Here is a 25,117-nt window from a genome sequence, read left to right as displayed (position 1 = left end):
CTGTATATATTTGACTTTATTTTATCACATCACGATTAAGAACACACATAAGGTCCTGGAACATTTATTTTGGTAGGAATGAGGAAAGATGATTTGTGTAGAAAGAACACTTATACTTCAGAATTAAGAAGGAATAATTTCAATTTTTTTTGGTTGTACATCTTAGGAAACCTGTTCTCTCTCTCTCTCTGTCTCTGTCTCTGTCTCTCTCTCTCTCACACACACACTCACATTTATAGTGGTTTAACAGTTATTCAGAAAATGAATTTTTTATATCAATCTTAAATTTAATAACTAAGATAAATAACTAACTACTCATGAGTCAAAACCCTGTTCTCAACCTGTAGTTATCATTTTTTCCTATTTAAAGAAACTAAAAATAGGTACTGTAAGATAAGGGTGCTCGCTGTTAAGCATGACACACACACAGACGGATGCACGCGCGCGCGCACACACACACACACACACACACACACACACACACACACACACACACACACACACCCCGGACTTCTAAATGAACAGATTAAAGAACGGGAATGACTAAGCTGTTGTACTTCAATTCTGGCACTTGAGAGGCAGAGGCAGGCAAATCTCTCAGTTTGAGGATTCTGGTCTACAGAGTTATCTCAAGACAGCCAGGGCCACACACAAAAAAACTAAAAAAACAAAAACAAAAACAAAAAACCAACACTCTAGACTTTCTAGAAAGGACTCTAGAAAGTGAAGTAACTATGTTTTCATAGGCTTTTTTTTTTTTCCCCCACGCCAGCATAGAACCAGTTTTAAACAAAGATGTTAAAGAGAAATCTATTGACTGAAACTGAGGTCATTCTTGGTTACATCACATAAAGGGTGAGAGGCAGATAAGCCCAGAATGTGCTAAGTAACTGTGTAAACTAGATCTGCTTCAAAAGCCATTTTGACTCTACAAATGCTACCTGCTTATAGTCCTTCCCTCCTGGCTGCCCACATCTCAGTAAAGAATCTAAGCGGTCAAGAGCAAGCTGGCTCTGTCCTGGTAGAACGGCAGTGCTGTGCTAGTGAGCACAGCCTGATTTCCCTGCTACGCCAACTGGTCACAAGGCTAATATGAACACTAGATAAGAAGATAGATAGTGTGGGAGTACAGGTGTGCCCATGCGCATTTGCACGCAGAGTTTGAGACAGGTTTGTCTGTTTGTTTGCAGTTGCTTCTGCCACCATAGCTGGTCCGTCAGTTTCCGGGTCCTCCTGTCTCCTTCCCCATCATGCACTGGGCCTACAGACCTGCACTGCTGAGTCTGGATTCATGTAAGTTCTGGAGATCTACACTCAGGTCCTTGGGAGCACACACGGCAGGTTTTCCAGTGAGCTAGTCCACACTTCTTTTAAGTTTGAATCCTTGTATTTAAGACTATGCTCATAACTAAACTATTTAGAAAGTACAATCCAAGTTACTAAACAGCAGCATATATAATGTCTTTATTATTTTAATAGAAGACGTGTAGATGGTTTACCTGACATCTTTCTCAAGTTGAGCAGTACACTTCATCAGTGAGTCAATCTTGGAATCCCTCTGTCTCACAGACTCTATGAGGTATCTGTAGGGTTGCTGACTCTGATTTAACAGTGAATTGGCTCTGTCAAGCTGGAAAAACACACATTTCATTAAACTGCAGAAAACTTGACAATACACTGAGACCACTGAAAATGCTCTAGCATTACAGCAGTGTTAGCCTCTTGAGTGACTTTTCCGACAGTGGGGACTGGACGCAGGGCCTCAGGCCTGCACTGAGTGACGTACCACATTCCAGAGCGCACCAAACTCTTTTGCGCATTAACTATTGTGAAAAGCTAAATACATTTGTATACATTTAGAAGTTAGAAAAATGACTGATTACTGGGCGGTGATGCATGCCTTTAAATCCTAGGAGCACTTGGGATGCAGGGGGAGCTGGATCTGAGTTTGAGGACAGACAGGTCTACAGAGTGAGTTCTAGGACAGCAGTGCTACACAGAGAAACCCTGTCACAAAAAAAAAAAAAACCAACCAAACAAGCAAATGAACAAAAAAAGAGTTTAACAAAAGGACTAATCAATATAGTCATTATTAATAATAAGAATAACAGTACAAGAAAATATAAAATGCTAATTAGATATGAATTTCAGAGGTTGGTCACCCACATTTTTTATTTGTATACCTGACCAACCACAGGGGACACGGATGGACACACACACACACACACACACACACACACACACACACACACACACACACACACACACACACACACGTTGCCTGAGGGAAGGAAGGGCTGGCATGAGATGGAGATGGGGAATGAACAAACAGGCAGTGGAAAGAGGTAGACAGGGAGTGAAAGAAAACTCAGGAGCTTTTGAAAAGAAAACTTTTGGAACTTTTTCCTCCTTTTGGTGTGTTTTTCTTTTCTTCAGATATTCATTCTTTAAAAACCATGGTGATGTCACTGCAATCTTACTCTATTAAGTTGCTTTAGAAACATTCAAATATGCAACCGAAGTAAGTTCTACAACCCGATCCTGTAAAACCAGTTTCCTTAGTCAATTATATCAAACAATTGCCTCGACTTTGTTTTCACAGAACTGACCCTGGGTGAATAAATTCAACTGACAAGTTGCTTTGTGTTTCAAAGTGCAGTCTTCTGCCTGTGCCAGAGAGGTGGACTGGGCAAAGGTGGAGGGAAGTTACAGACTATAGTAAACTTTGGTCTAGAGTGAGCAGTCTAAAACTTACCAATCTAATTTTAATTGCCCAAAGAGTATAACAGTTGCCACCTTATACGTTTTAGTTCAATTTTTTTTTATAACAGCAACTACTGTATTTGATTTTAAAATAGTAAAATGAGCCAAAAGCCTTACTTTTAAGGTATCAAAAATACATGCAACAACTTGCTCCCGCTCATGAAAAACACAACATTACTGTTTGAGGACATATGTCTTTTTAACTGTGTGTAATCTTCCAAATATTTGTGCCACTCCCATCCCCAGCTCTCTCCGGCCTTGTATGCACCACCTGATGGTAAGCAAGTAAGCGCGTGCTGTACCACTGAGATGCAATGTTAGCCTCTCCAGTGGAAAAAGAATATAGCTTTGTTTTATTTTTTTTTAAGATTTATTTATTTATTATATATGAGTACACTGTAGCTGTCCAGACACACCAGAAGAAGGCATCAGATCCCATTACAGATGGCTGTGAGTCACCATGTGGTTGCTAGGATTTGAACTCAGGACCTCTGGAAGAGCTGTCAGTGATCTTTTTTTTTTTTTTTTTTTGGTTCTTTTTTTTCGGAGCTGGGGACTGAATCCAGGGCCTTGGCTTCCTAGGCAAGCGCTCTACCACTGAGCTAAATCCCCAACCCCGCTGTCAGTGATCTTAACCACTGAGCCATCTTTTCAGCCCATAACTTTGTTTTTAAAGAATAAAATGTTGTGATTTTTTTTTTGAACAAGTTAATTGAACAAACTGAATTGCTCTGGTTAAATTTTCCCCAATCTGGCTTAAAAGGCTTCTTCTACTTACAGTAGTACGTATTCCAAGTTTCACAATCAATTGCTGCCTGTTGTTAGTGATCTTTTCCTTATAGAAAGGCGCTAGTAACTGATGAGTAAGGCACTATACAATACGTGACTCATGACTAACCCATGATACAACAGTTTATACAATTGTTCTTCCTCCTTTGTTTCAAACATTTGCACAAATGATTCACAGGAAATCAGAACCTGATTAATATGTATATTTCACATTCAAACACTAATTCAAATTATACTTGATCATGCAAATTAATATTTTTCTCTTAAGATTTACAAAATATACAGATGACCACACTTATTTTTTATGTTATGTGTCTTGTCTTGTTCTCTATTTCTCTGTCCCTCTCTTTCTCCTCTTCTTCCCTTCTTCCCCCACCTCCCTTCCTTTCTTTTATTTTTTGTCTTTTTGAGACAGGGTCTCTCAATGTAGCCCTGGCTGTCCTGGAACTCACTCTGCAGATCAGGCTGGCCTTGAACTCAGAAATCTACCTACCTCTGCCCATACAGTGTGGGGGTAAAAGATATGTGCCACCACTGCCCAGCCTGTGTGTTTTTTCTTAAATGTAGAATTTTCTCTTGTGGAGTCTCTCTTCACAGGAACTCCTGGAAATCAGGCCCTTTGTTACCAGGACAGATTGAACTATGTTCTAAGAAGTGGACTTACATACATGTGATAGAAGTGGAGGTGGATTATAGTCCCTGGCACATCCGTGGTTACTCTTTCAGATCATGCTAGGAACATGAACTGTCTATTAGATGTTCAACACTAGGCAAAATCTGTACTCTCAGTCACTTGGGAAAATGTTACAAAACACTGAGTGTCATCCTGGCTAGGGCTAAACTACAGTTTGACAGGGCTCTGGCTCTGATAAGCAGCCAGACCTGGAGAATGGGCAGCTATCAGTCTTGTACTTGCTTTAGGCTGCTTCAATGAACTTTTTTTGTGAGCATGCCATCTTATAACTTGAACTGAATATCCTCCCCACTAAAGCCAGTTCCACTTTGTGTTTTAATGACATCATCATCCCCAAGAAGTTTAAGATTTAGTGTTAGGATGTGCTGTGTTGGCTGCTGGGCTCTATGTAGGCTTGGAGAATCTCGGGGTAGGAAGAGTGTATACAGGCCTGCAGTGGCAAGACAACAACTGGGGTTTAGGACAGCAGCTGTTCACCAGTGATTCTGCACATTTTCCTTTACTTTGATAATCAAAAGCAAGTATGTGCTAATTGATCATCAGCTATGCTTTTGATTGGGATGCTTAAAAGAAATTGAGACAGTCTTATGTGTAGCCCATTGATTCTTCCATGTTCCAAGTGTTGGAATTATAGGCATGCACTACAAGGCATGGTCTAGCCCCAACTTCAAAATGTTGGTATGAAGGATAAGTCAGAAGAGGAAGATGGTAAGGCATCTGAATAACTAGCATGGAAAAGATAGTAGGATCTACTGAAGCATACGAGATTGTAAAGCATTCTCCATTCAAAATGTGGTCCTGAGTAATTTTTATTAGGGGTTGTTAAAAATAAGGATCCTTTGGCTTCAGTCTACACCTCCTTGATCACAATCCTGGAGGGCAGGGTTTAGAAACCTGTATCTCAAGTTAGAACCTTGGATGATTCGTATGCTCATTAATGTCTGCCTATTTCAGAAAGGAGCTGGCCTGGAGATCACAACTTAGCCAGGCCTTAGACTCCCGAATCCTGGGATTGCAGATGGGAACACACTTTATTGATGTTTTAGAATTATTGTTGAGGTATGAGGATTGAGCAAAGGGCAGACATGAGAGGACTAACTCCATGAGAGGAGGAGGAGGCTCAGTAGAGAAAGGGAGCTTGCTGTGCAGCAGGGTGACTGAGAGCTGTTCTCTGATTACCAGGCATGCTCAGCACATATGCATGCACATGTATAGTCATGATGGCTGACTTACAGGCTGACAGGGGCACACACATGGTAGAAGACGCAAGAGAACCATCTGAATTGTAGGGACAGGGTTACAAGGCAAAATGAAATGACTTCTAGATTATCCATAATGTGGCATCTCGGGTAGATCAAATCTGATGGGCACCGAGAAGAATCTGTGATGAGGAAGTTATTTAACTGTGAGGAAAGAGCAGACTGACGGAGGGTGAAAACATATTAATAAAATAAATGCATTTAAAGAAGGATAACATGAATTTGCCATGCTTCCAAACTACTGTAAAAATAACAGTTTTCCTTAAGAAAACTCTAGCACATTGTCATAAGGCCAAAGGCTTCTCTTGTCTTTGATAAGACTTATAGAACTCAGCAGACTGTAAGATACACTATCACCCACCAACAGCCAGGCGATGGAGAGTGCTAGTGAGTATCAGTGCTAAGGTGATCCAAGGGTCAAGACAGCATGGAAAAGCCAGGAGAGGCTTGAGAGAAGAGTATAGAATGTTTAAAGTTCAAACAACATACTATTGTAATGAAAGGCCTGAAAGAAGCCTGGGTCCTCCCTCTGCAAGAGCGAGTGCTCTTTTTCTTTAAGAAATGAATGAATGAATGAGAGACAGTTTCTCTGTGTAGCCTTGTCTGTCCTGGAACTCCCTCTATAGAGATCCTCCTATCTCTGACTCCAGAGTGCTGGGATTAAAGGTATGCTCCATCACTGCCTGGCTAAGAAATTCTTTTTAAAATGGCCCAACTGTATAGCAATGTCGGATTTGGGTCTGAGTATGTGGAGAATTTGTATTGTTTTGTAAATGGCTCTTAGCATATTGTCCTAGATTTAGAATAACTGATATTTTTCAAGAATGAACCACAATCAAGATTTCTTTTTTGGCACTGCTATTGTCCCTCCCTCCCTCCCTCCCTCCCTCCCTCCCTCCCTCCCTCCCTCCCTCCCTCCCTCTCTCCCTCCCTCTCCTTCCCTCCCTCCCTCCCTCCCTCCTAGACAACTGTCTTGTTATATAAGCCAAGCAGTCATTGAGTACACGGTTTTCCTGTCTCAGCCTCAAGGGCTAAGACAGTAGGCATACACCACAACACAGCTTGAAGAAGTCTTGCTTTAAACATTTCACAAGGTTTGACACAGACCTGCTACTGCAGTAATCGCAAATGTTTTGTCCTTATAGCACATTAATTATTCACATGGCATATGTACATGTGCTGATCTTTGTTTTAACTATTAATTATTTTAAGGCAGGGTAACCCAGGCTGACCTCTACCTCAAGATGTAGCTGAGAATAATCTTGAAATCCTCATCCTTTTGTTACCATCCATATGTGCTAGGATTATAGGTAGATGGCACTGTACCTGATTTATGGGGTGCAGGGGATCAAAATTAGGAATTGGTTTATGTGAAGCAATGGCTTCAGCAACTGAGTCACATGCTCGGTTCTGTTTATCATTATTAAAGCAAATGTTACTTTTCATAAACTTTCACAGAGAAACAGCTTCAAAACATAAGAGACAGAGTGACAATCATTAATGAAGCTGGTTCTCATGCTGTGTCACAGTTCCTGTGAATTTTGTTTGTCCAGACAACCCCCTGATTTCACAAATTCTTCAAAGTTTGCCCTGAGTCATCAACTTAATAAGCATTGGTACCTACTTATATGATCTCCCGAATGCCAACTCTATGAGGATGAATACCACATGCGATACATTCAGAGAAAATAGCTCCCAAATTCCTTCCCAGGAGAAAAGCACAAGTTCTATTAATTTTGTTAAGATGGTCAATTAGACTTTCCCTCTGAAAAAGCTGCTTTCAGATATATTGGGAGAAAGCAGCAGCATTGTCAAAATCACAAGTGACAGAATTTGCCATGACTCTGTCCCCCAGAAAGTGCATCACGGCATCCCTGCATCCCTGCCCAACCTCCTCTCTACGTTCGCCTCTGGCTTTCCTTCTCTCCTGCCCCCCCCCCCCCCCCACCACCTCGCTCTTACTTGCTGGGACTTTATGCAGACGGCTTTGAATTTGTGGCTTTCCTGCCTCTACCATCCTAGTGGCCTCTCTAACCTTTTCTACATATGTTCTTCACATTCCACTCGCCATCTCTCGCCTAACCCTTCTCTCAATAGATTTTAAATTATTAGTTTTTCTTTTTAAAGCAGCATTTCACAGAGGCCCAGACTGCCCTCAAATCTGCCATGTGGCGAAAGATGGACCCTCTTGATTTTACCTCTTAAGTATTAGGATTATAGACATAAGCCACGATGCCTGCCTCTCTACTTATAAAAGACAGGAACTTGTAATGTAGGTCAAGGTCGGCCTCAAATGATTCCCTTCCTTTAGTGTCCTGAGGAGGTGGGCCTGCTGCTGTGCCACTTCATTGAGCTTGGCTATAGTTTTTAGAGCAGTTTTACACTGAACCGAACAGAAAATAGTCTTCTTTATTCTGATACCTTAACATAGAATTTAGGCTTCATTCTTGTTATAATTGGACTTAGACAAATGTATTATGATATGTATCCACAACTAATGTTAACACAGACACCTTGTTCTGCTCTACAAATTTCACTGGACATCAGGCTGCAGTGATGGATGTGTGCCTGCCATGCAAATCTGTGTATCTGAGTTCAGGTTCCCAGAATACATGGAGCTAGGGGCAGTAGCATGCATCTGGAATCCAGTTTTCCCACGTAAGACAGCAGGTAGAGCCTGAAGGCCCATGGAAGCCTGAGGGCCAACTAGCCTGGCATAAGCAGAGTGGATAGCAGAAGAGGTACCGTGTTTCAGACAGGGTGGAAGTGAGGACTGACATCTGGGGCGATCCTTTGATATCATAGTACCTTGCATGCATATGCCTGTACTTACACAGATGAGCCCACTCACGTATACATCATATGCACATTTGCAAGTTACATTTATTATATGTAAAGAATGAGCATATGATTCATGAAGTAAATGAACTTAACTGAACCTAACCAAGAAACGACATATCAAAAACAATACTGCGATTGTACTTATGGTCAAGAAAATGAAGTCTGAAAATGGACAGAGGATTGGTTCTCGGTAACAGACTCGTAAATGTGTAGTGTTAGCATTTCCACCAGGGGAAACCAGACTAAAAGTACTGTGAGATTCATACTCACTGCGGAAGGAATGGGATTTTATCTTACTCCATGAAGAAAATAGGTGGCACCAAAAGCCGGTGACGATGTTAAGAAAGAGGAGTACTTACACAGTTGGTAGGAGTATGAACTGACACAAACGCTATGGTGGTAAGTCTGGAGTTTTCTCAGAGGGGTAAAACTAGCACTCCTACATGCCCCAGGTTGCCACTGTCTCGGACACATACCCACAGAAGTCCATATGGTATTACAGAAATACTGGTAATCCTTGGCATCATTGCCCTATCACAAAGGCTCAAAAATGGAATCAGCTTAGGTGCTCAACAACTGATGAGTGGATATAGCATCAATATATAATGAGATTTAATTAAATGTAAAGAAAAAGAAAACTGCAGAAAAATGGATGGAAATGGAAAATATACTAAGGGAGGTAATCCATGCCCAGGAAACCAAATGCCACATGCTTTCTCTCATATGTGGATCATAGCTTCCAAACTGAGAATCCCATGTTTAATTTGGAATGTCCGTAGAGACCATAAAGCTAGAAAAGGGCAATGGGGTGCCCTTCAGGAGAGTGGGATACAAAACACCGTGATGTGAAAGAGGAGAGGAGTGCTGGGGTAGTGAGGCTAACAAGGATGAGGAAGAGCAGTGGAGAGGAGGGACGAGGTAGGGGAAGGCTAGTCTATGCCTTCAACCAGCCACTCTGTGTAAGTGGGTGATGCTGATTCAAGAATCCAGGAGACAGCAAATGAAAATCCTAGTACCAGATGTGGCCGACAAAACAATACAGGCTACTGCTGTATGTGCTGCTCTGGGCTTCCTGCCAGGTCTAAAAGGAAATACCCCATTGGTGAATATACAACACTTAGGTTGCAGGGCATGGAAAAAACCAAAGTGGAAATGGCCTTCCCCTTGATGACTAGCTTTCATGTGTCTGGAAGGTTCTATGTAGATAGCCAGGGAGAAAACCCAAAAGTGTTCTTAACTGCTGTAGACCTTGTATGTTTTAATAGTGGTTTGTAAGACAAGATCTCCCTCCTAGTGCAGTATTGGCATGACTATTATATGAGAGCAAACAACTATGTTCTGACTAGATATGAGGCCTATTCCACAGGACAGAGTTCATGCCTAGTGCTGTAGACCTAGTCAAAGGCTCATGGCTGGTATCTCAGATAGGGTTACTACTGCTGTGATGAAATTACATGACCAAAAGCAACTTGGGGAGGAAAAAATGAACAGTTCATAAAACAGTTCATTATCAAAAGGAGTGTGGGCAGGAACTCCCGCAGGACAGAAAACTGAAGGCAGGAGCCGATGCAGACAGAGGCTGTGGAAGAGTGCTGCTTACTGACTTGCTCCCAATGGCTTGCTCAGCCTGCTGTTTTATATAACCAGGGATCACCAGCTCAGGGGTGACTCCACTACAAAGTGCTAACCCTCCCTCATCCATCACTAATTAAGAAAAATACCTTATAGACTCGTGCACAGCCAGATCTTATGGTGGCACTTAAAAAAAAAGATTTATTTATTTATCTTCTGTATGTGAGCACACTGTAGCTGTCTTCAGACACAGCAGAAGAGGGCATCAGATCCCATTACAGATGGTTGGGAGCCACCATGTGGTTGCTAGGAATTGAACTCAGGACCTCTGGAAGAGCAGTCAGTGCTCTTTTTCTTTTCTTTTCTTTTTTTTTTTTTTTTGGTTCTTTTTTTTGGAGCTGGGGACCGAACCCAGGGCCTTGCGCTTCCTAGGCAAGCACTTTACCACTGAGCTAAATCCCCAACCCCCGCAGTCAGTGCTCTTAACCACTGAGCTATTGTTCTAGCCCCTGGAGGCATTTTGTTAAATTGAGGCTCCTTACTCTCTGATGACTCTAGCTTTCCTCAAGCTGACATAAAACCAGCCAGTACAGTTGTTTAAGTAAATGGACGGTTGTCAAGCTTTCTCTCAGATACCTGTTTATCTAGGCACAGACTAGATTGTTCTAAGACATGGTCCGTAAAGCTTTATGAAGTGAACAGAAGTTGTTAATGCAGAGTGCAGATGCTGACACTTCTAAGTGACTTTTTTTTTTATATTAAAAAGATTCTTCTTCATACAGTACATCCTGACCACAGTTTCTCTTCCCTCCACTCCTCCCAGCTCCCTGCTCCTAGATCTACTCTTATTCCATTTCCCTTCAGAAAGGAGCAACTGAGTGCTCAAGCACTGAGGTGCATATCACCTGCCCCAAGGCTCAGGGACATTAAGGAAAATGGAGCAGCAGAATGAGAGTGAGAGGATGTGGAGGAGGGCTGTGGACACTGTGTTCTGGGCATGCTGTGCCTATTGACTCATGAAGTCACAGCAGTTGTAGTTGCCAGCAGACACTGTACAGGACTGGGCACATAAATTATATAGATATATAGATTTAGTCATGGATGCCCAGGAATGGTGCTCAGGAATCCTGTGCCTTCTCAAGGAGCTACTGGGAACATCTAGCTAATGTGAGAGGGAGTGTCATGGTCTCCAGTCACAGTCACTGGTGAGTTACCCACAACCTAGGGGATAGCTCCACATCCACTCCCATGGGAACAGCTATGGGTATATCCATCCATCCATCCATCCATCCATCCATCCATCCATCCATCCATCCATCCATCCATCCCACCCACCCATCCATGTATGACACTGGGAAGCTTTTAGTGACGTGTCCACAGGGGTGGGCGAGGGTAAGTGGAAGAAGTTTGATTCTATAAGGAGCACGGAAAAAATGACTTTTAGACATGTAAAAAAAAAAATCTTAACAACTAAGGCTGCACCTGATGAACAAAATCCAGTGACAGCACTCACTCAATAATCAGACACAGTCCTAAAATCCTATGATGCTCACTGGACAGTAGATAAGCAGAGACCAATCTGGAGAGAGATGGCACCTTGATGTGCCCGGCTGAGAAGTGTCCCTTAGGATCCTGACCCTCGGATCAGAAGCTTTGAGAAAGTGGATCTGATCTTCAGCTAAGATATGTCACACAGCTGGTCAGCCTTTGGGAGAGAGGCTGAAGAACACAGGTAGGAATTTAGAGTGTGAACCTTGAGTGATGACACTCCGCATAATAAAATATAACTTTTGTTATACTAACTACACGTATCTACCTTTTTGATTATAACAGATTTGAATAAATTATATAGATATATGGAACTGTCAAAAAGTGAGAAAGTGTATTTGAATAAATCCTTTAAAAATCAAAGTAAAATGAAAAAATAAATATCCTCTTTGAGCCCCTGAAAGGGTGTGTGTTTGAGAATTTTAATTAGGGAATTACAAACTCCATAAAGGGGCAAACTGGAATTCCAGAATTATAAGCTAATATTTGAGATGGAGATAGTAGGTGAGGTTAATGGCAATTTATATGCTAGTGAAGAAATATTAGGACATGATACCACAAGAGAAATTACACAAAATCAGCTGGGTGGTGGTGGCACATGCCTTTAATCTTAGCACTCGGAAGTCCTGAGGCAAGTGTCTCAGGATCTCTGAGTTCGGGGCCTGCCTGGTCTACAGAGCAAGTTCCAGGACAGCCAAGGCTACACAGAAAAGCCCTGCCTTGAAAAAAGGGAGAGAAACAGAGGTGTGGGGGAGAAAGGAGAAGAGGCACAAACTTCATAAAATCAAAAGCAGAACATAGACTGAAAATATGCAGTACACCATTAGCTCCACTCTAGACAACTTTAAGCAACCATACTTGTCACCTTGGAATTATCAAAAGAAACAGAAGACAAGGGGAAATAGAAAGGTTAATTTACTGAACTCACATGTTAAAAAAATCCAACACACCCAAGCATAGCAATAAAGAAACCATGGCAGGCCATCAGTATCAGATTGTCTCAGGTCAATTCCGAAAGAATAATTTGCAAAGTGGCTAAAGAAACACATCTTAGTGTGAGAGAGATCTCAAGAGAAATTCTACTGAGGGGCAAAGGTCAGGAGAACATATCCTAGAGGGACTGAGGTAAAAAAATATGCTCTAGTGAGAGACAGCAGTCAGGAGAACACGCTCTAGTCAGAGACTGTCTTAGTTAGGGTTTCTACTGCTGTGAAGAGACACATGACCAAGGCAAGTCTTATAAAGGGGAACATTTAATTGGGGCTGGCTTACAGGCTCTGAGGTTCAGTCCAGCATCATCAAGGTGGGAAGCACGGCAGTGTCCAGGCAGCCATGGCACTGGAGGAGTCAAGAGCTCTACATGTTGTTCCAAAGGCAAACAGAAGACTGGCTTGCAGGCAACTAGGAGGAGGGTCTCAAAGCCCCCCAACACCACCCGTGACACACGTCCTCTAACAAGGCCACACCCACCCCAATAAGGCCACACCTTGTACTAGTGCCACTCATTCCTTGGGCCAACCATATCCAAATGACCACAGTGACAAAGGTCATGAAAGCTTATTTTAGTGAGTGACAAAGGTCAAGAGAAGAGCATTTTGGCAGAAGCAGTGTTAAACTAAAGACTAAAGACATCTTTCAAATCCTAAAAATTAGGTAAGAATGAGACAGAGACGGAAATTAGCCTCACACTTCCTTCCTCCTCTTCCTACTTCCCTTCTTTGGCCTTTCCTGGATAGGAAGTGAACTTGGGGCCTTGCTAATGCTAGGAACACGCTCTATCTCTGAACTGTAGTCCCTGTCCTCTTTTTAATTCTGTGAATTGTTTAGATAAATTCTTACTAAGTTGCTGAGGCAGGCCTTACACTCTTTCTATAATCCAAGTAGGTCTTTAACTCAAAATCCTTTCCTGAGTAGGATTCCTATAAGCCTGAGCTGCTAGGACCAACTAACTTCAAATCTTACCAGGGCAAAAAGTCTTTCCAGAAACAAAACTGAGCCTAGCAATTCCATGTCTACTTGACTAAAAATTCGATTCAAACACTGAATTGTTTGTGAAGCATAATTCACAAGAGCAGAAAGGGAGGAAGAGCCTGAAGTTTACCAGGGAATGAATAAACAATCTCTGGTAAATATACGATACGTGCAACAGAATGTTATTTATTAGTAAAATGTCACAAAGTATACGGTATATACTACAGTGTAGATAAACCTAGAAAACAGTATGCCCATTAAAAGAAGCTAGATACAAAAGGCCAGAACCTGTATGATTCCGTTTGTCCAACTATGCTGAGTAAGTAACCGCATAGAAAAGCCAATAGACTACAAACAGACAGACTGGTGTCAGCGGCTGGGGTGGGTGTGAGTGATTGCTTAGTGGGTGCAGGCTTCATTATGTAGTAATAAAAATGTCTCAGAACTAGATAGACGTGATTGCACCATATTCTGAAGGAATGTAAGATGGTCTACTTTACAATGATTAATTTTATGACGTGAGTTTTACCTGGGAATTAAAAAAATCAATGATGAATCATAAAACACAAAAATGATAAATTAGACTTTATTAAAATAAAAAAGTTCATACATCAAGGAACAGTTACGAGAGGATGCAAGACAACACAAAACCTCTCCCATGTGCTAAAGATCTGCAATCCAGAATACACAGAAAACTCCTGCCAATCAACAACAATATCAAGCCAAAAGATACAACTAAAAATCAGGGAAGTGAATTGAAAACATATTCCTATGGTTGAGAGGCACTGTGACTGTATTAAGATAGGTGGTATCTGGGTTAGGGATGAAGCTCATGGTAGAACTTTATACTGGGCTCCATCTTCAATACACCAACAAATAGTGAATAGCAACATAAACATGAAGGGGTGACATTTAAGAGTGCTGAGACCTCCAAAACAGAACGTCTTACAGAGGAATTTTCGTCCAGCAACATGGCTGCTCTGGGAACAGACCACATCCAAAGACCTCCTAGGTCTGTGCCATTCAGGTGGAATCACACACCTTTAATCCCCCTGGCTGGAATATGGACACATCCTTAGGAAACACCTTTAACACAATGAAGATAAATTGATTTGTAGAAGGAAGCAGCCATATCTGAAAATAAGTGAGGGGCAGGAAAAATGATGAGTCAGAGAGAGATTGACAGAATGAGTCAGAGATAGGAGATGCCCAACTCACAATGAACAGACAGGAAAGAGAGGTGACTTAAGAGAGCAGTACAAAGAGAGATGGGGATAGAAAAAAGAGACCGTTTTCCTGGGACGGTTTTACAGAGACAGGTTGCAGGTGAAGATAGAACAAGCCAGAGAATGAGAGGGAGCCAGAAGATTAGAACACATTGCGAGGGTTAGTTTGAGGCCAAGCAGAACAATTCAGTGAGAAGCAGAGAGAAGTCAGTTTTAATCAGTCGGCTTGGAGAAGCGGCTTGGGCCAGATCAGCTGAGTTAACTAGCCAGGGTTCAGAAGGACTAGAGAGGGTGAACATACTGAGCAGCAAGCCTCGGGAATGACACACGCCTGGGCAGCCTTCATGGACATACTGCAGTCCTCGTCACACGTGTGGCAGAGATGCTGCCATGAGGCAGCAGATGTGGGTCCATCACAATCACGATCAAGCAAACCTCTAGCATATATAAATTACCTAACTGTGGTATTCTGAAAGTAGAAAATGACCAAGACTGATATTTCTCTATGTATACAGAAATGGCCAAGAGGAAGTTAAAAAAAAAAAAGCCTGACATTATTAGTCATTAGAGAAATGTCAAATCAAAGTCACAATGAGCTACAATTTCATAGCCACAAAGATAGCTAGAATTAAAAAGCAAATGGCAAGCATATAATGACTAATAGTTTGTCAGCTGGATGACATATGGAATCAACTAAAATCCAAGAAGCTGGGCATGCCTCTAAAGGATTTTTATTATTGGATCATTTGAGGTGGGAAGACCTACTCTAATTCTGGGCCATACTTTCTGGTGGCAGCTCATAAGCTTTTGCTTTTTTTCCTACTTGCGCTCACTCTTGCTGGCAAGTTCACCTATTCTTGCCAAGACATTTCTTCAATGATATTAGAATCTACTCTTTCTTTTGTGATTATAGTGTAAACTGAAGATCAGCAGCTCTCTAGGACTCCACTGGGGTTCCATCACCAGATTGGGATTGTTAAAATATCTATTTTCATGGAGTACTGGATCTTTAGCTTTTCCATCAGTGGATGGAGAAAATTATATATATATATATATACACATATATATATATAATACATATACATATATATACACATATACATGCGCACACACATATATATATACACACGCATATATGTACACACACACACACACCACATACACACACATATATATAATTTATATATGGAAATAGAAAACCTTGACATGGCTGGTATAATGTAAGATGACCGCAATGCCAATAAATGTGGAAGGTTGTATAATTTCTATTATATGGAATATATAAAATAGGGAAATCTATGGAGAAAGACAGTTCATTAAGTACACACCAGATGCTGTAAGAGGTGAGAACGGGAAATGAAATGATGACTTAGGAAGTTTAGGTTTCCTTCTAGGATGATGAAATTGGTCTATAATTATATGGTGGTGATGGATATACAACACTATAAATATGCCAAAGGCTACTTGCTGAATTCTAAAATGATTTAAATGATGAACTTATACTATCTAAATTTTTCACAACGACAAACTGCATTTAATACTTGGGAGTTAGAGGCAACAGTTCCAGGAGTTTATGAGATAGATACAGGGGATTCAAGGTCACCCTTGGCCACATATTGAGTCCGAATCTAGGAAGAAATCTGTCTTTAAAAGGTGTGGAAAGGGAGGAACGATGGCTCAGCATTTCAGAGCACTTGTTTCTCTTATTGAGGACCTGGATTTGATTCCCAGAACCCACATGGCAGCTCATACCACCTGTAGCTCTAATTTCTAGGGGTCCAGATCTGTGGTGCACTTACATACATGTAGACAAAACATACAAAAATAATTGTTTAAACATAAAATAAAAAGAAAGTGCATAAACGTAAGGATAAGATTCCAGACTGAACACCAGGATAATTAACTATTTGATTAAATACAGTATCTTTTCCTCATTCTAACATTTCTCTTTATATGGTGTTTAACTGTTTAACAATAATAGCAATGTAGTGTGAGGTTCGTATAAATAAGGTCTACGGCAACAAAAGCACAAGATTAGGAGGGGATATGTAATACTACTAAACCAACTGCAATCATTATAAAATTATAAACAATAAAATAAAATGAAATGATAAAATATGAACTCAACTGAAAGTAGGGAGAAAAAAGGTCAAGAGCACAAAGAAGAAATAGTATAGACAAAACTCGAAAGACTGCAGGTCATAAGCATATCACTAAACATCTTACACTATAATTCTATTTATACTGAGCATACATTTTATTGTACTGGTTAGAATCAGAAAGATAGAGAACTTACCTTGCTGACACTGATCACAAGCAAAAAACTGTGCTAAAAAAAATAAGGACCTAATAAACAAGAGCAAACATTCTGTGTTCATGGGTCAGACTACCGAGCAGTTCAGACTGTCAGGTCCTCAGTACTCTTCCCCTCTTCTTTCTGTCAGCCATGTTGCAGACCAAACCTAGGGAGGTAGGACTGCTAGGCAGTCTGCTACATCGTTAGCCTATTTTCACCATTTTATATATAAAGTCAATGTAATCTCAAGAGCACAACAACCTTTTTTCCTCCCAGGAATTAATAAACTAGTTATAAAATTCACAGGCAAGTACAAAAATATAGAGTGGCCAAAAAGCTTTGAAAAGGAGTTGGAAAATCAACAGTGTTTGATTTCAAGATACTATACGACTATAATGACAACCACGGTGCCCATATGGAGACAAGCAGGGAACTAGAAGGGAACACATCTAGACATAGACTCATTCATAAATAATTAATGATCTTCAATAAGTGATACAACAGCTGAGTCTCAATGTGAAAATTTGTGAATTTCAATTTCATTTCATGTAAAAAAATAAAATCACAAATGGATCACAGACCTAAAACCATCACCCTGTGCACAAATCTTCTGTCTACAAAGATACTTTGATACCAGGGTAGGCAAGGATATTTTAGATGTAACATTTATTATTAGATATGACCATTAATTAATTGATTGATTGATTAATTGTTTTACATCCTGCCTGGAGTTTACCCTCCCTTCTCCCCTGTCTATCTCCTCCTCGGTCTGTTTCCCTTCTCTGGCCAAGGCATATCAAGTTGCAGTAATACTAGGCACTTCCTTTCCTATTAAGGCTCGATAAAGGAATCCAGTAGGAAGAAAGGGTCCCAAAGGTAGGCGACAGTCAGTGGAAGGAGTCCCACAAGAAGACCAAGCTACACAACTGTAACACATGTGCAGAGGACCTAGGGCAGACCCAGGTAGGCTCCCTGGTTGTGGGTTCGGTGTCTGTGAGTCCCTGTGAGCTCAGGTTAGTTGACTCTATGGGTTTTCTTGTGGTGTCCTTGACTCCTCTGACTCCTATGGGATTGGTTTTTCTTGAGAGTCACACTAGGTCTCTGTTATGGCTAATCAATGGTTGTCAACTTGATGGGAACCTTGACTGAGGAACTGCCTCCATCAAACTGGCCTGCAGGCAATCAATTTTCCTGACAGAAAACTAACAGAGGAGGGTCTAGCCTACTGTGGGAGGTTCCTTCTGTAGGCAGGTGGGCTTGGGTTGGATGAGAAAAGTAGCTGACCATAAGCCTGGGAGCAAACCATTGAGCAGCACTCCTCTGTGGTCTCTGCTCCAGCTTCTGTCCCCAGGCTCCTGCTTTGGTTTTCCTCAATGAACAACTGAACCTTAATCCAAATAAGCACTTTCCTGCCTCAAGATGCTTTTTCATCATGATGTTTATTACCCCAACAGGAATGAAGCTACCACAGGAGCCCTGACACTGTGTTATGCTGGCCTCAAACTCATAGCAAGGCTCCTGCCTCAGCCTCCCAAGGTCTGCAGTTTCTTTTTCCCCTTGGTTGGACTTTTCTTTTTTTCTGAGATGGGTTTCCTCTAGAGCCCTGGGCTGTTAGAGGCATCGTACTTGGTTTCCTTTCATTATTTTATTCCCGTTTGCTAGAACTGACTTGTAGCAAGAGTAAATTTGTAGAAATTTTGTGAAGTCGTTGTTAAATATGATCAAAATGAAAACTTACATAAATACATACAAAGGTCAGTTGTATTAAAGACAAAGGGACACATGTCAAATGTTCACCAGATGTTACTTACAGTTCCTCTATGTGAGTTCACAGATGTGCACTAAGCCTAATGGTGTAAGTCTCACAACAGTGTTTGCTGAAGACCTTTCTTCCTAAGGCGCGGTGGTTATAACAGCGGTCTGTGGAGAGTCCTATGCCACAGGTACGAGTATGCGCAGACAACAGAGCCCTTTCTCTCCTCCTGTTATGCACACTGTTGACATCTGCCCATATTCTACTGCATCCTCCTTAATCTCTGATGTTTCTCACTCTCATTTCAAAATTTAGTGTAGAGACACTTTTACTACTAAATGTGCTTTATCAGTAGATACTGTACGGACAAAGGAACAGGTTTGTTCTTAAAAAACAAAGAAGCCAAGCATGGACTTGATGCATGGAGCGCTCAGAGTGTACAGCAGCCCAGGACCTGCAGAGGTTCTAGCCAGTGGGCCAACACTGATGGGCAAAGTGAACAAGTGCTCTGCTCTGCCTAGGTTTCTGTCAGTCTGACACAAGCTAAAGTCTGCTGAGGGAAGCCCCATTGAGAAAATACCTCCAGACGATCAGGCTGTAAGAAAGCCTTTAGAACACTAAAAAAATTATTTATTTTAATGTATGTGAGAACACTGTACAAGGTCACTCTCTTCACACACACCAGAAGAGGACATCAGATCAATTACAGATGGTTGTGAGCCATCATGTGGTTGCTGGGAATTGAACTCAGGACCTCTGGAAGAGCAGTCGGTGCTCTTAACCACTGAGCCATCTCTCCAAACCCGGCTTAGTATTTTTTAATTAAATAGAAACTCTAAAAAATTCAAATATTTAAAAATCAGTTGTCAGTGAGAAACATAATACCAACCGAATTAGCCAAAATTGTTTTGTCAGTGGACATTCTCAGAGGCTGAGGCTCCGTGCCTAGCCTCGTCTACACTTCCTGGTTCTGGGCATTCAGTCTCCCTCCTGTTCTGCTTTGCCAAGTTGTTTAGGAGACTCAACATTCATGGGGTTTACAAGTTAAAATCCTTTTGCAATCAGCTCATTTGCACACTGCTCAGTGAGTAACTGCAGGCGTGACCAACCCATGCAGCCGAGAAAGCACCAGGTTTTTCCTGGGTCTTCTGGTCCAGCTACTCACCTCTTGAGAAAGCTGTCTTACTTCCTCCTTTTGATGGTCCAGATCTTTTAAAATTGATGAATTTTGTTTTTCTAATTGAAGAACTCTTCTTGCCAAGTGGACACTAGGTAAACAAAACGAAAAGCATTCATGGACACCAAAGTAATGGAATGCACCTAAACACGCGCTAGAGATTTGTATGCTGGAAATCGGACTCATTCTTTCCTAGAAACACAATAGTAAGAAATGACAAGACAAAGCAAAAACACTACAAGAGCAATACTCTACCAATCAGAGCTCTGTAACAACCCTGACATTTTGATATGTAAGTGTGATACACTGATTACCGTGACGGTGATTTAGCCCTTCCCATCGAAGTAGAATTACATTATGTTACCAGTGTGACAGAAAGAGCCATTTATAGCTTTCTTATTTAATGAAAGTTTCCAAATTACAAATTACTTTAATTATGTGAAATTATTTGAATATCATGTGTGAAATTATTTGAATTATTAAAATTATTATTTGAAATGACAGGAATATTATGTGCAACAGGTTACATTTTGGAAAGTATTTCTACTGGTCAATATTATGAATTTTATAATATAAAACATAATCCGACAGGCTTCCTATTGCAAGTGGAGGTGGAAGAGATGTGTAACATGTGAGGAATGACCACAGCACAGGCGGGGTCCACACTAAAGGAACCCCTTCCTAACAGTGCTTCAGGTCCCTATGCCCTGGCGGGGTCTTAAGTCTGTGTGCTAGGCTGGCCTCCACTCATTCCCGTAGGTACGTCAGCCTGAGGGTTAGGAGCACAGGCTCACACCCACAGCCCACCATGCGCTGCACTCTGCACTCCATCACAGCCCTTTGTTTTGTTTTGTTTCTCACGACAGGGTTTCCTGTGTAGCCCTAGCTGTCTACTCAAACACTACAAAGAGAGAAAGAAGTGCTGGTAATACTGAGAAGTCCTGCTGCTGTCAAGACCCACATCGCATTTTCATGCTCTACATTAGTTCACTATCAATTTAACTATGAATGTAGAATTCACAGAATCCAAATGCAGACCTTCTTACAATGTTGAATTGTTTTTTTTTTTTTTTCGGAGCTGGGGACCGAACCCAGGGCCTTGCGCTTCCTAGGCAAGCGCTCTACCACTGAGCTAAATCCCCAACCCCTTGTTTTTTTTTTTTTTTTTTTTAATTTCTACCAAATAACCCTACAGAACAAAATGAGCCCTTACTGTATTTATATTTCCCAGTCAAAGACAAAGGGATTCATGTGAGACTCTGCTAAATATCATCTAACACATTTATGTGTAAGGACTGCTCATCCGAAGTAAAAAAATACAAGTTTTTGTAAATGTCTATAGAGTGACCTCAACAATCTATCTACAGCTAATACTCTTTGATCTGGCATGGTATTTGCCAATTAATTTACATTACTGATGAAAAGAAGTAGTCTTCATTTTTTTGACACTAATTCTTTATAAATTATATAGTAATATGTAACCAGCACAATAAACACTGGCTTAAAGTGGAGTTAGAGCTGTGTGGCTTTCGGGACAGCATGACTTGAGAGCATTTTTATTACCCCACAAGCAGCTACCTTTGTCTTTCTCCAGTCTTTATTAAATGCCTCTTAACCCCTTTCTTTTATGCATTTTAAAGGAATGTATAGTTTACATTGTATTTTTTATTATTTTTTTTACTCTAGATACAATACTTTATGTATCAACAGTGAAATTTATATTAACCCTGTTATAGAATTTGACATAGTTTTGTACAGAAAACAATTGAGGTTATAAAACCTCTCCCTGGGGTGTAGGGATCATGTTTTCTTTATTAGTTAATATAACAAATGTACAGTTTGGGGTTTCTCTTTGTAGCCCTTGCTGTCTTCGAAATCTCTTTGCTCGCCATTGACCTCTGCCTCCTGAGCACTGGGACTAAAGGCGTGCGCCATCACACTGGCTTTAGAAACGTATCTTAATGTTGCTTTGGATTACATCTGTTGGTTTTAACTATGTCTATGAGCTCCATATTTTACATCACTAGCTCCAATTTTGTCTGTTTAATTAAAAACCCTGATTATTATCAATCACACTTTTATCTTCTTTCTTACACCTTTCATATATATATATATACACATATGTGCATACATATATGTATATGGTGTAGTTTCTATTTTCTTGTTACTCACAAGAACTTGTTAGTTCCTTTTATCAACAAATGTATGCTGAAGGTATTGACAATATTTGTGTAACAAAGCTTATACAACAATGAATACAGACAAATTCAATTACAAAGAAGTATAGATGAGAGGAAATTTATATGCAAATAAAACTGTTTTCTATTAAGGGATGAGAGATGCTAAAAATAATGAGCTGCAACAGTGGCCAATTTAACACCATTCTGAAGATGGCAGTGACGTGGTCACGGCAAGTTAAGTACTTTATACTGTTCATTAGGTTTGGGTGACTTGTATTAGCATAATGTTCTTATGTAGATATGGTGATAAAGTAAAAAATATCAGATGATGTAAACGCTGAAGCAAGAAATGCCATGCAGGGTTTTAGTGTTAACCCAGGGGTGGTGTCCTAATGAGAAAGTCCCTGGTTTAGCTAAGGCATTTTGGAGAGAACCTGCTCGCAGCAGATGAAAGGTTTTACAGTTTGGGTATGAAAAGTCAGTGGATCCCACACCTCTTCAGACCACCACAGGCGCCAGGCTCACATGTAGAGCATATGCATATATACAGGCAAAACTCATACGCATAAAAGTAAAATAAAAAATATAAAAAAGAATTAAAAAAATGCAACAGGCAGAAAACTCTATAAATTAAAAGTGTTCTAAAGTATCTCCAAACGTGTGGACCAGCACAAGCGAGGAGGATCCATCACAACAGTGTCCGCTGTCACTGTGCAGTGCGGAGCACAGCATCACACAAGCAGAAACTCGTGACTGCTATTTCAAACAGTTGCTACTCAAACAAAAACATTACTTCAAATTTTGAAGTTTCATATCAAAAAGTGAATCATTTTAATCTACTTCAATTGTATCAGCCCCTTTGGCTTTCCACAGTGCGTGCCAGCAAGAGTTTAAAGAAGGCCTGCAATTGCTCATGCTTGTAGGAGACCTCGGAGTGAGCGTTACCGTATTGTATGATTACACATGGATCAGAAACCTCAGAATTCTACTTAAATGAGAACCATAACCTGCTGTTATCACCTCCCAGGAAATCAGCATTGTAGTGCCTCTAGAAACAAACTCAGCTAAAAACAAAAACAAAAACAAACCCCAAATGTCCATGTTTTTTGTATTTTAAAGGCTTCATTAAAAATTTAAAACAAAAGTATTTTAATTAAGTTATCTCATTAGGTGCCTAGGGAGAAGTTTTGGAATCTTGATTTTTCTAACTGTGGAACTGACTTAAAAACACCTTAACTGATATAACCGCCTAGCACTTGCATATGCCAAATATTGTGTAATGATCTTTATATAGATTTTCTCAATTTAATTCTTAAAATATTCTTTTGGCAGCAAGAGGCAATTCTTAGTACTTTTCATGGGCTTTATCACAAATTGACAGCAACATGCACTCACAAAAAGAAAATCTAAAGATCAAAGTTTTCGGTAGCTATTGAAAATGATTTTGAAACTGAGTTTTAAGATTAGCATATAATGTAATAGATTTCAGGGTGTGGCACACATGTTGTCACTCTCATGTTCATCTCTGCCATTGACGGCCCTGTCCCATGCCCTTGGTTACCCTGTGCATTCTACCTGTTACCCTTAGTCCCCTAGGTAGTGTATTTTAAAGAATATTCATAGATAAGAAATATTAAGACCCAACAAAGAAAGAGAACTTCAGACCAATTTCCCTTATGAATATCGACGCAAAAATACTCAATAAAATTCTGGCAAACCGAATCCAAGAGCACATCAAAACAATCATCCACCATGATCAAGTAGGCTTCATCCTAGGCATGCAGGGATAGTTTAATATACAGAAAACCATCAATGTGATCCATTATATAAACAAACTGAAAGAACAAAACCATATGATCATTTCATTAGATGCTGAGAAAGCATTTGACAAAATTCAACACCCCTTCATGATAAAAGTCCTGGAAAGAATAGGAATTCAAGGCCCATACCAAACATAGTAAAAGCCATATACAGCAAACCAGTCGCTAACATTAAACTAAATGGAGAGAAACTTGAAGCAATCCCACTAAAATCAGGGACTAGACAAGGCTGCCCACTCTCTCCCTACTTATTCAATATAGTTCTTGAAGTTCTAGCCAGAGCAATCAGACAACAAAAGGAGATCAAGAGGATACAGATCGGAAAAGAAGAGGTCAAAATATCACTATTTGCAGATGATATGATAGTATATTTAAGTGATCCCAAAAGTTCCACCAGAGAACTACTAAAGCTGATAGACAACTTCAGCAAAGTGGCTGGGTATAAAATTAACTCAAATAAATCAGTAGACTTCCTCTACACAAAAGAGAAACAAGCTGAGAAAGAAATTAGGGAAACGACACCCTTCATAATAGACCCAAATAATATAAAGTACCTCGGTGTGACTTTAACCAAGCAAGTAAAAGATTTGTACAAGAAGAACTTCAAGACTCTGAAGCAAGAAATTGAAGAAGACCTCAGAAGATGGAAAGATCTCCCATGCTCATGGATTGGCAGGATTAATATAGTAAAAATGGCCATTTTACCAAAAGCGATCTACAGATTCAATGCAATCCCCATCAAAATACCAATCCAATTCTTCAAAGAGTTAGACAGAACAATTTGCAAATTCATCTGGAATAACAAAAAACCCAGGATAGCTAAAACTATTCTCAACAATAAAAGGACTTCAGGGGGAATCACTATCCCTGAACTCAAGCAGTATTACAGAGCAATAGTGATTAAAACTGCATGGTATTGGTACAGAGACAGACAGACAGACCAATGGAACAGAATTGAAGACCCAGAAATGAACCCACACACCTATGGGCACTTGATTTTTGACAAAGGAGCCAAAACCATCAAATGGAAAAAAGATAGCATTTTCAGCAAATGGTGCTGGTTCAACTGGAGGGCAACATGTAGAAGAATGCAGATCGATCCATGCTTATCACCCTGTACAAAGCTTAAGTCCAAGTGGATCAAGGACCTCCACATCAGACCAGATACACTCAAACTAATAGAAGAAAAACTAGGGAAGCATCTGGAACACAGGGGCACTGGAAAAAA

At 40.5% G+C, this 25,117-nt stretch overlaps 1 protein-coding gene across 8 annotated transcripts in view; it reads right to left on the bottom strand.

Moving 5' to 3' along the window:
* Pibf1 (progesterone immunomodulatory binding factor 1) overlaps positions 1 to 25,117 on the bottom strand; it is a 169,304-nt gene that overhangs the window by 33,925 nt on the left and 110,262 nt on the right. For 5 of the 8 annotated variants that reach the window (XM_006252406.5, XM_224451.10, XM_006252405.5 and 2 more), the window contains exons 14-15: positions 19,878 to 19,980; positions 1,500 to 1,630 (exon numbers count right to left, since the gene is read on the bottom strand). In XM_006252406.5, coding sequence (XP_006252468.1) covers positions 1,500 to 1,630; positions 19,878 to 19,980 — 234 coding nt within the window. Of the gene's footprint in view, positions 1 to 1,499; positions 1,631 to 19,877; positions 19,981 to 25,117 lie in introns of those variants that run through there. The other 3 variants (XR_010057824.1, XM_063274323.1, XR_010057825.1) reach the window with 2 other exon arrangements.

This window comes from Rattus norvegicus, chromosome 15, assembly GCF_036323735.1.
Source record: "Rattus norvegicus strain BN/NHsdMcwi chromosome 15, GRCr8, whole genome shotgun sequence".
Lineage (NCBI taxonomy): Eukaryota > Metazoa > Chordata > Mammalia > Rodentia > Muridae > Rattus > Rattus norvegicus.
This window is presented reverse-complemented; position numbering and strand designations above follow the sequence as displayed.